The 12,061-nt window shown below is 42.9% G+C and overlaps 1 protein-coding gene across 3 annotated transcripts in view; it reads left to right on the forward strand.

Annotated features, from left to right (window-relative positions):
* PRKG1 (protein kinase, cGMP-dependent, type I) overlaps window positions 1-12,061 on the forward strand; it is a 1,420,729-nt gene that overhangs the window by 1,160,065 nt on the left and 248,603 nt on the right. For all 3 annotated transcript variants that reach the window (XM_010832219.1, XM_010832218.1, XM_010832220.1), the window contains one exon: window positions 8,641-8,718. In XM_010832219.1, coding sequence (XP_010830521.1) covers window positions 8,641-8,718 — 78 coding nt within the window. The remainder of the gene's footprint in view (window positions 1-8,640; window positions 8,719-12,061) is intronic.

The raw sequence follows: 12,061 nt of genomic DNA on the forward strand, positions 1-12,061 counted from the left end.
AACTCAAAAGCCTCTTGATGAAAGTGAAAGTGGAGAGTGAAAAAGTTGGCTTAAAGCTCAACATTCAGAAAATGATCATGGCATCCGGTCCCATCACTTCTTGGCAAATAGATGGGGAAACAGTGTCAGACTTTATTTTTTGGGGCTCCAAAATCACTGCAGATGGTGATTGCAGCCATGAAATTAAAAGACACTTACTCCTTGGAAGGAAAGTTATGACCAACCTAGATAGCATATTGAAAAGCAGAGACATTACTTTGTCAACAAAGGTCTGTCTAGTCAAGGCTATGGTTTTTCCTGTGGTCATGTATGGATGTGAGAGTTGGACTGTGAAGCAGGCTGAGTGTCGAAGAATTGATGCTTTTGAACTGTGGTGTTGGAGAAAGCTTTTGAGAGTCCCTTGGGCTGCAAGGAGATCCAACCAGTCCATTCTGAAGGAGATCAGCCCTGGGATTTCTTTGGAAGGAATGATGCTAAAGCTGGAAACTTCAGTACTTTGGCCGCCTCATGTGAAGAGTTGACTCATTGGAAAAGACTCTGATGCTGGGGGGGATTGGGGGCAGGGGGAGAAGGGGAGGACAGAGGATGAGATGGCTGGATGGCATCACTGACTCAATGGATGTGAGTCTGGGTGAACTCCGGGAGTTGGTGATGGACAGGGAGGCCTGGCGTGCTGTGATTCATGGGGTCGCAAAGAGTCAGACACAACTGAGTGACTGAACTGAACTGAACTGAATTTCCCTGTCTAAATTCTGTATATTTTTTTGATTTAATTTGAAATAAGAAAATGGCAAAGTGACCTTCAAAAAACAGTGAAATTGCTGGCATTTGATGAACATAATTAGAGAGACTCTTGAAGAATCAGCATGCGTGATCATCTTCCCCTCAGGCACAATTGAATGATTCAGGATAACATAGCCATTAGAGTCCTGGTATTATGACACCATTGATGTCATCTTTCCCAAACTTGGACTGCCTTTGGCCACTGTCCCAGAGGCTCTTTTCTGGACCTTTGAATTTTATGAGCTTATGCAGCATAGAAATGTGAGCAATGCATGCCTATGCAGGTAAACTAGAAGAATTGATACAGCAGTTGTGAGTTTGGAGTTATAAAACCATATGAAAGTGATTCGATAATATCCATGAGTTAAATAAAACATTATGGATATCCCTGCCAAACTTTCTGCTCTCTGGGATAAAAGAATTAGAATTATGAAAGAGCCAGCTGTCTGGAACATGAGGGAAGCCCACTGTGATCTTGGCATGCCCTAGAGCCTCATGAGAAGCTAACATGGGTCACACAGAGCTGTGAGGAGAGGAGAGCTGGCACCATGATTTAACCCCTGGAATCAGCCACTTCAGACATCACTAACTTTGGACTATGCTGTTTTGTGACTCAGTACCTTCTCACTTACCAGTCGTGGTTGAATTTCTATCACTTTCTACTAGGAGGTTGTGAAGGATGTATTTGTGTATCAATAGATCAATGTGTATCAATTTGTGACTTAGATGCCTCTCTTCTTTGCCACATAATAGGGCCTGGTTATTGCCCACACCAAACTGCCTGGCAACAGACAGGGAGATGGATGGGGTCAGGGCATGGCCTAACCTTCCCTCCATCTCCTCTACAGGTTTTCATGAAATGTGAAAAGAAAAGGTCCCCCTCCACTTCTTGTCATGGGTGTGACCTTGAAACAGTTACTTAGGCTATATTTTCTTTAGCTTTGCTAAAACGATAGGAGTTTTAACCATAACCCCTTCTACAGTTATTGTGAAGTGTCCATGAGATGAGCCATGGCTCCAAAGATAAGGAGGAAGTCACGTTTTGCCATAGCTCTTGATTGGCTCTCAACTCCAGCTTCAACCAGAGCCAGAGCTTCTGGGAGAAGGTGGGGGTCAAGTACTGGGGCACATTCCCCAGAAATCTGTTAGGATCGTCTATGGATGTGTGCTGAGTTGTGTCCAACTCTGAGCAACCCTGTAGACTGTAGCTCATCAGGCTTCTCAGTCCATGGAATTATCCTGGCAAGAATACTGGAGTATTCTGGGTTGTCATTTCCTCTTCCAAGGATCTTCCTGACCCAGAGATAGAACCTGAGTCTCCTGTGGCTCCATTTTTAGGCAGATTCTTTACCACTAGCGCCACCTGGGAGACTGAGGATCATCTATCATGCTGTGCTTAGTTACTCAGTCAGGTCTGACTTTGCAACCCCATGGACTGTAGCCCACCAGGCTCTCTCCATGGAATTCTCCAAAAGAATACTGGAGTGGATAGCCATTCCCTTCTCCAGGGGATCTTCCCAACCCAGAGATCAAACCCAGGTCTCCCTCAGTTCAGTTCAGTCGGTCACCATACTGTCACTCGGGGCAGGTGCCTCCCTGTCCTTCACCACAGCTCAGTGGATCTTTGAAGCGGATTCTGTGGACTCTGAATCTATTCTTACAACCTACCATCCCAGCTTTACTAGCCCCTTCTCTTCATTCCACCTGCATCTCAGCCCTGACCCTTCAGAGTCTGTTTGGGTTTTTCCATGAATTAAATACCCTCTTGGGCGCCTCCACAATCCCTTCTTTCCATTTTTCCACTTCCAGAATTTTATTTCATTTAAATGGTTTCTTCTCAGCCCTAGTGGGTGAGCTTGATTAATAAGAACCATTTGGAATTTTTATTTAATCTCGCCAGATATTCATTTAAGAACAGGTATGCAACTCAGAGGTGACATAAGGACATGATCACTAGGAGGCTCTGAGACTTTTTACCTAGAAGTAGTGGTAAGATGCGGAGAAGGCAATGGCACCCCACTCCAGTACTCTTGCCTGGAAAACCCCATGGATGGAGGAGCTTGGAAGGCTGCAGTCCGTGGGGTCGCTGAGAGTCAGACATGACTGAGCGACTTCACTTTCACTTTTCACTTTCATGCATTGGAGAAGGAAATGGCAACCCACTCCAGTGTTCTTGCCTGGAGAATCCCAGGGACGGGGGAGCCTGGTGGGCTGCCGTCTATGGGGTCGCACAGAGTTGGACACAACTGAAGCACCTTAGCCTAGCCTAGCCTAGTGGTGATGAGAAACTCACCTTTTCTGCGCCTGACCCAGCTGTGATGACTGGAGCAGTGGCAGTCATCCTGGAACCATGAGGACCCCTCCAGTGAGGACAAGTCAAATGAAACAGAGAAAGAACCTGGTCTTTCACAGTACTTTTTGAACCAACAAATTGACCAGCCTTGGAACTGCTCAATTTTCAGACTTCTTGTTATATGATGGACTAAGTATTCTTATAATGTAAACTGTTCATTTGACAAATATTTAGTGAACACCTAGGCATTCTTCTAGTGGCAAGGGACACAAGAGGGAGCAACATAAAAATCCCTCATAGAGTTCCTTCCTTCTGGTGGAGGAAAACATTGATATATGACTGAATGACATGTTAAACATGGACCTGAAACTTGTCATTCTTCCTGGCCCTTGTCACTGCCTAGAAGCTGATCTGAATAGAAGGGCTCCATTGACTCCATTGTCTCACGACTTCCAGCTGAGTTCAGCCAAGGAGAACTTCATCAGGAGACTAGAAGGTAGAGAAGAGAGAAGTCAGGGTATTTATCCCTCAGTTCTCCCCAAACCAAGCAGGGGTTTGGCAGTGGATGTTCCTTATCAGACCCACTCCAGTATTATTGCCTGGAGAATCCCAGGGATGGGCGAGCCTGGTGGTCTGCCGTCTATGGGGTCGCACAGAGTCGGACATGACTGAAGCGACTTAGCAGCAGCAGCAGCAGCAGTTCCTTATCAGAAGCTACAGCTCCTGCTCCTGTTGAGCTTATCTGTCCCATGGCTTCAGCTCTCAGCAGGGTCCAGTAATCCCGCTCCCTGGCCATTTACCACCAGCCCTCTTTGATCCCCTAATCCATTCCTCTCTCCCAACATTCATCCTTCTTTGATCACCTCCCTCTCCCAAGGGGCAGTTTCTTCTGCCAGAACTCTGACAGATGTAGGTGGTCAGTGCTACATAGAAAATTAAGAAGAGTCACAAGTACAGAGAAGACAAACAGATTTAAAGGGAAGTTTGCGAAAGATCTCATCAAGAAGGCGACATTAGGGCAAAGATATGAAAGAGTCATGAGATACCTGGGATGGAGGGACCTTCCGGGCAGAGAGAAAAGCCTGTGCAAAGGGCCTAAGATGGGCCTACCCCTGGGTGTTCAAGGAACATCAAGGAAGGTGGTGTGAACAGAACAGACATAACGAGAGGGGGAGGTGGGAGGTGAGGTTAGTGAAGCAATAAAAGAAAAAAGCAAACAAACAGGAACTATTAGTGCATTGTAGTTTCTGTAGGACACTGTACATGTATAGAAGGGCCCTACAGGGATGTGAACAGAGAGGCAGGCACAGATTGTTGATGGGATTACTTGGCTGCTATGTGGGAAAGGGACTGAAGGGGCCTGGCCAGAGCAGAGATCCCGGCTAGGAGATGACTGCATGGGTTGGGTAAGAAAAGATGGCAGTCATAGTCACAGATATGAGGCATGATTGAATTCTGGGCATTTTTGGAAGGTAGATCAGCCAAGTCTGTTGACAGAGCAATCGTGGCCTGTGAGATAGAAGAGTTAAAGATGACTCCAAGGTGTTTGGCCCAAGCACCCAGAAAGATTGAAGTTGGCATTGGGTTTGGGAGAAGCAGGACTAGAAAAAGGATGCCAGGGACTCAGTTCAGTACACTTGAAGTTTGAGGTGTGTGCCAGACTGTGTTTTGGCAGCTCCTGATGGACCATATCTACTGGGGATCACACCTTTGTGCGGTCCCTTCCCCTTGTGCCTGGATCGGCCTGGGACCTGCTTGAACTCATTGAAGGCAGCATATATGGTAGGGGACTGGGGCCTTGGGAAAGCTTGACATCTTCTGCTTTGCATCTCAGGAAGCAGGCTGCCATGTAAGAAGTTGGCCCACTCCCAGGGGCCAACTACCATGCTATGGAGAAGACTGGGCAGCCACGTAGAGAGGCTCATGTGGGGGAAAACAGAGGCTGACAGTCCTAGCTGTGCCTCCAGCCAGCAACTGGCATTAAATGCTCATAAGCAGGAGGCATTACACCTTGCCGGTAGCCCCGCCGACACCATGGGAGACCAGAGAATAATCTTACTAACATTTAGTAAATAATAAATTGCTCTTTTGGGTCTACAAAACAAGATTTGAAGCATTCGTTCTCAACTGCAGCTGCTGCTGCTAAGTCGCTTCAGTCGTGTCCGACTCTGTGCAACCCCAGAGACAGCAGCCCACCAGGCTCCCCCGTCCCTGGGATTCTCCAGGCAAGAACACTGGAGTGGGTTGCCATTTCCTTCTCCCATGCATGAAAGTGAAAAGTGAAAGTGAAGTCGCTCAGCCGTGTCTGACTCCTAGCGACCCCATGGACTGCAGCCTACCACGCTCCTCCGTCCATGGGATTTTCCAGGCAAGAGCAGTGGAGTGGGGTGCCATTACAACTGTGGACTATGGACTAAATATCACTAAACTATGGACTAAACAATGTGCTCAATTTCTCAGTTGTGTTCAACTCTCTGAGACCTCATGAACTATCGCACGCCAGGCTCCTCTGTCCATGGGATTTTCCAGGCAAGAATCTGGAGTGGGTTGCCATTTCCTTCTCCAGAGGAAATATTATTAGTATCACTAATAAGCTCTAGGCTAGAATGTAGCTTAGGAATGAGAGATAAATAGGCTTCCCAACTGGAACTCTGTTTGAGCAGACTTGTCCTGTCACAGAAGCCCAGACAGGGGCAAGCTCACTGTGCAGTGGAGAAGATTCTTGCCCTGGAGAAGTGGAGTGCCAGCCCCCTGTGGGGGGGGGGGCACCCACCCACCTGAAAGTGATGAGAGGCTGAGATGAGCATACAGATTATTTCCAAATTTATCAGTCAGATAAATGACCCCATGTCCTCTGGTACAGAGTGAGGAAAAGGGCAGAAAGCGGTCCTGAGTTCTACTAATTGAGCTGTATTCAAAAGAACGAAACATTATGGGTATGGAAGGTGTCCCACCCGTACCCCTGCCCTATTGCTATAGATCGTAACCCTTCCCTTGTCAGTTTTTTCTACTACCTGTGCTATACAGGTAGTGGCTACTAGCCACGTGTGAGTCAGTTCAGTTCAGTTCAGTCGCTCAGTCGTGTCCGACTCTTTGCGACCCCATGAATCGCAGCACGCCAGGCCTCCCTGTCCATCACCAACTCCCAGAGTTCACTCAGACTCACGTCCATTGAGTCAGTGATGCCATCCAGCCATCTCATCCTCTGTCGTCCCCTTCTCCTCCTGCCCCCAATCCCTCCCAGCATCAGAGTCATTTCCAATAAGTCAACTCTTCGCAAGAGGTGGCCAAAGTACTGGAGTTTCAGCTTTAGCATCTTTCCTTCCAAAGAACACCCAGGGCTGATCTCCTTCAGAATGGACTGGTTGGATCTCCTTGCAGTCCAAGGGACTCTCAAGAGTCTTCTCCAACACCACACTTCAAAAGCATCAATTCTTCGGCACTCAGCTTTCTTCATACATGACCACTGGAAAAACCATAGCCTTGACTAGACGGACCTTTGTTGGAAAAGTAATGTCTCTGCTTTTCTTTTTTCTTTTTTTTTTAGATTTTCAAGATAATGTTTTAATGCAATATCTCAGAAAGTCAGAATGCAAAAAAATAATAATAATAATAATGAACAAAATATCAACATTTTACATAAAAAGATCTGAGGAAAAAAGACATGAATGAGTAATAGCTGTAGGCTTTTCCCTCACCTCTGCTTTTCAACATGCATGTCTCTGCTTTCCAACATGCTATTTAGTTTGGTCATAACTTTTCTTCCATGAAGTAAGTGTCTTTTAATTTCATGGCTGCAGTCACCATCTGCAGTGATTTTGGAGCCCCCAAAAATGAAGTCTGACACTGTTTCCACTGTTTCCCCACCTATATCCCCATGTGTGAGTATCTACATTTAAATTTATGTAAATATGTTAAATTTTAGTTTCTTAGTCACACTGGCAGCATTTCAATCTCTGTCGCCACACGTGGCTACTGGCTACTATAGTGGACCGTGTGCTACACAACATCACCATATCAAGGCAGGCTCTCCGATGGAACTGACATGTGGTTTTTGTCTTATCATCTTTGTATCGTCAGTGACGATTACCAGGCCTGACTCCAAGTCATTCAGAAATGTTTCTTGAATGAATACATGAAAATAGAACTGATGATTTTGTTTTTCAAATCCACTCATTGCAAAGAGATTTCCTCTGTTGCTTTCTAAGCACCGAGATTTACAAATGGAACACAGATATTTTGTTAAATAAAATAAGTCAGTTGAAGAATACATATTATATGATCTTATTTTTATTTAGAAATAAATATTTATATGCACTTTGATATATGTTTAAAAGCATAGGAAAAAGTCTTGAAAGATACCAGACTGTGTATACCGTCTAATGGTTGAGATTGGGGGAAAGAAATAAGGAGGAATTTTTTTTACTTAGAGAACTTGTTATTAGGGAAATACATGAGTTAAAAAACAATTAACAGGTGGTACGTTAATTTTCTTGATGTACAAGGAAAACCATGGCTATTCTTAATAGCTAGTATTCATGAAAGGTAATTTTAAGGGTGAATAAAATATTAAGAAACAGTGTTGAAGTACCAGGACAAATCACAGCCATTGGCCTGGTGTGCATTACATGCAAACTGTGAAATCTGTTTCCTAAGGAGTACACAAAGTAACATTTTGTTTCCGCAAATATGCCTCCCTTGCTAAGCTTCAGAGAAAGGCAGGGCCAGATGGTGCAGTTGGCAGTTTTCTGTTATACCTCCTGACCCAGCAATACACTTTCTCCCACCTCTGCTTATAGTAATTACTTTTGTTTATTGCAGGACCAGTCTTCACTCAGGGACTCAACCTAGTAACTGTGTGCGAATCAGAATTCTGGCACAATGACTGTGATAATCCTCTTGCAGTCTTACTTTGCTCCTGGTTTGGTGGTTTACAAGCTCACAGATGCTGGACCAGGATTCAGTACATAAAATAAACACATTCTGTTTGACATGGCCAAATCTAAAATGCTGAAGCTGGACATTAAAGCCTGAAGCAGTGCCTTAAAAAGTGACGAGCGCCATATAACCCCCACCAAAAATCAACCTCGTTTCAAAACGAAGGTCTTTAAAAATGCTAGATACCATAGGGCTTTCTCAGAAGGGAAAAAAGAAAAAAAGGCTATCATCACAAAAATACTAAAGCCAAATGGAAATGACAGATAAAATAATACAAAAAGGCATGTTTAATGATCAGTTCTGCTGTTTTATTTCATGCTCAGAAGATGGGAAACAGAAATATTTTCATCAAACTATTAAAATGAATGAATTTGAAGATATAATCACCCAGAAAAATGGCACTAAAGAAATAGTTTTTAAGATGAGCAGGATAGAAATGATTTCTTTGTAATCATTGTATTCATTGACTATTAATCATTCTTAAATAATGATGGATTCTAGCCTTGGGTAAAACTCCATAAGGATGAATTCTTCCCTTAGGAGCTAATAGTATTTGAAGAAGTTGAGCTGTTAAGTAAATTACTTCTTTCTTAATTTATTTTTCTGTTACTGTTTCTGTTTTTTAGACCCACTATGAAAATGGGGAATATATCATCAGGCAAGGTGCAAGAGGGGACACCTTCTTTATCATCAGTAAAGGAAAGGTAAGCTTTGGTGGCTATGGTATAATAATCATGATGCTAGAAGTCACTGGTATGTCTATATAAATCAAAATCCTGGATTTTTTTCCATATTATATTTCTGTGTGTGTGTGTGTGTATGTGTGTGTTAGTCTTTCAGTTGTATCTGACTCTTTCCAACTCCATGAACTAGAGCCCACCAGGCTCCTTGGTCCATGGAATTCTCCAGGTAACAGTAATAGAATGGGTTGCCATTTCCTTCTCCAGGAAATCTTCCCTACTCAGGGAAGGAACCCGGGTCTCATGCATTACAGGCAGATTCTTTACTGTCTGAGCCACCAGTAAAGCCCTTATATTTCGAATTCTTTGCTATCTTGAAATGATACGCTTATCCTGAAGATAAGTTTCTGACAGACTTTTGTGACTACTGTCTTAATGCAGATTCCAGCACTGCCTCAAAGAGGTTGTTTGAAAGAAGTTTCAGCTGAAGACAAGTGGTGCTATCTTTTGAGTTTTGTAATATGTATGTATAGAAATAGCATGAAAATCACACCACAGGAACTCACTCCCTTGGTTATATTTCAGAGTACTGTAGGGGTTCTGGAAGAGAAGTAGTGAGAATATACTGGAATTTTTTGACACATCCAAGATCTTTTTAAAACCAGGCATACCTTTTTTTCCCTAACCTTGTTTTTCAGGTCATGCAACTTAGCTTCCATGATTATTAATTACATAATAATATATGCTTGATTAGTATGTTAATTATGTGCATTCTAATATTACTATATTAAAATCATTATATTAAGTTTTAAGAAGTAGAAGGTGAACACACATAAGTCCCAATGGGAAGGAATAGAGAATGAGAAGAGTAATGAGAGTAGGTTCAGGAGCAGGTAAATAAGTTGTAGAATTGAAAATTTCTAAACCTGTATATTTTGTTTTAGTCAACTTGCTTTGATATACATTTAAAAATTTATAAAGGATAACATGGCAAAGATATTTTCCTTGTTACCACCAAACTGGCTTTTCCTTAGAAAATGTTATGAAACAGACATAGATGCAAACACAGGCCATACAACTACAAATGGATTTCCCTTTCTTCAAGTTCATTTCCAACTTGTTCAAGTTGATCTACAAGACTTTCTAGAACTAACACCCTCAAAAAGGTGTCATTTTCATTATAGAGGACTGGAATGCAACAGTCAAGAGATACCTGGAGTAACAGGCAAATTTGGCCTTGGAGTACAAAATGAAGCAGGTCAAAGGCTAACAGAGTTTTGCCAAGAGAACACACTGGTCAAAGCAAACACCCTCTTCCAACAACACAAGAGAAGACTCTACACATGGACATCAACAGATGGCCAACACCGAAATCAGATTGATTTTATTCTTTGCAGCCAAAGATGGAGAAGTTCTATACAGTCAGCAAAAACAAGACCAGGAGCTGTGACACAGCTCATGAATTCCTGATTTCCAAATTCAGTCTTAAAGAAAATAGGGAAAACTACTAGACCATTCAGGTATGACCTAAATCAAATCCCTTATAATTATACAGTGGAAGTGACAGATTCAAGGGATTAGACCTGATAGACAGAGTGCCTGAAGAACTATGGATGGAGGTTCATGACATCATTGTACAAGAGGCAGTGATCAAGACCATCCCCAAGAAAAAGAAAGGCAAAATGGTTGTCTGAGGAGGCCTTACAAATAGCTGAGAAGAGAAGAGCACCAAAAGGCAAAGGAGAAAAGGAAAGATATATCCATCTGAATGCAGAGTTCCAAAGAATAGCAAGAAGAGATAAGAAAGCCTCAGTGCAAAGAAATAGAGGAAAATAATAGAATGGGAATAGAAAGAGATCTCTTCAAGAAAATTAGAGATACCAAGGGAATATTTCATGCAAAGATGGGCACAACAAAGGACAGAAACAGTATGGAACTAACAGAAGCAAAGAAGATATTAAGAGGTGGCAAGAATACAAGAAGAACTATACAAAAAAGATCTTCATGACCCAGTTAACCATGATGCTGTGATCACTCACTTGGAGCCAGACATCCTGGAATGTGAAGTCAAGTGGGCCTTAGGAAGCATCAGTATGAACAAAGCTAGTGGAGGTGATAGAATTCCAGTTGAGCTATTTCAAATCCTAAAAGATGATCCTGTTACAGTGCTGCACTCAATATGCCAGCAAATTTGGAAAACTCAGTAATGGCCACAGGACTGGAAAAGGTCAGTTTTCATTCCAATCCCAAAGAAAGGCAATGCCAAGGAATGCTCAAACTACTACACGGTTGCACTCATCTCACATGCTAGCAAAGTAATGCTCAAAATTTTCCAAGCCAGACTTCAATAGTACATGAACTGTGAACTTCCTGATGTTCAAGCTGGTTTTAGAAAAGGCAGAGGAACCAGAGATCAAATTGCCAACATCCGCTGGATCATGGAAAAAGCAAGAGAGTTCCAGAAAAACATCTCTTTCTGCTGTATTGACTATGCCAAAGCCTTTGACTGTGTGGATCACAATAAACTGTGGAAAGTTCTGAAAGACATGGGAATACCAGACCACCTGACCTGCCTCTTGAGTAATTTGTATGCAGGTCAGGAAGCAACAGTTAGAACTGGACATGGAACAACAGACTGGTTCCAAATAGGAAAAGGAGTATGTCAAGGCTGTATATTGTCACCCTGCTTATTTAACTTATATGCAGAGTACATCATGAGAAATGTTGGACTGGAAGAAGTACAAGCTGGAATCAAGATTGCCAGGAGAAATATCAATAACCTCAGATATGCAGATGACACCACCCTTATGGCAGAAAGTGAAGAGGAACTAAAAAATCTCTTGATGAAAGTGAAAGTGGGGAAAAAAGGGGGAAAAAAAGAAAGTGAAAGTGGAGAGTGAAAAAGTTGGCTTAAAGCTCAACATTCAGAAAATGAAGATCATCGCATCTGGTCACATCACTTCATGGGAAATAGATGGGGAAACAGTGGAAACAGTGTCAGACTGTATTTTTTGGGGCTCCAAAATCACTACAGATGGTGACTGCAGCCATGAAATTACAGGACGCTTACTCCTTGGAAGGAAAGTTATGACCAACCTAGATAGCATATTGAAAAGCAGAGACATTACTTTGCCAACAAAGGTTCATCTAGTCAAGGCTGTGGTTTTTCCTGTGGTCATGTATGGATGTGAGAGTTGGGCTGTGAAGAAGGCTGAGTGTCGAAGAATTGATGCTTTTGAACTGTGGTGTTGGAGAAGACTCTTGAGAGTCCCTTGGACTGCAAGGAGATCCAACCAGTCCATTCTGAAGGAGATCAGCCCTGGGATTTCTTTGGAAGTAATGATGCTAAAGCTGAAACTCCAGTACT

The sequence above is a fragment of the Bison bison genome, unplaced genomic scaffold (genome assembly GCF_000754665.1).
Source record: "Bison bison bison isolate TAMUID 2011002044 unplaced genomic scaffold, Bison_UMD1.0 scf7180017860456, whole genome shotgun sequence".
Classification (NCBI taxonomy): Eukaryota; Metazoa; Chordata; class Mammalia; order Artiodactyla; family Bovidae; genus Bison; species Bison bison.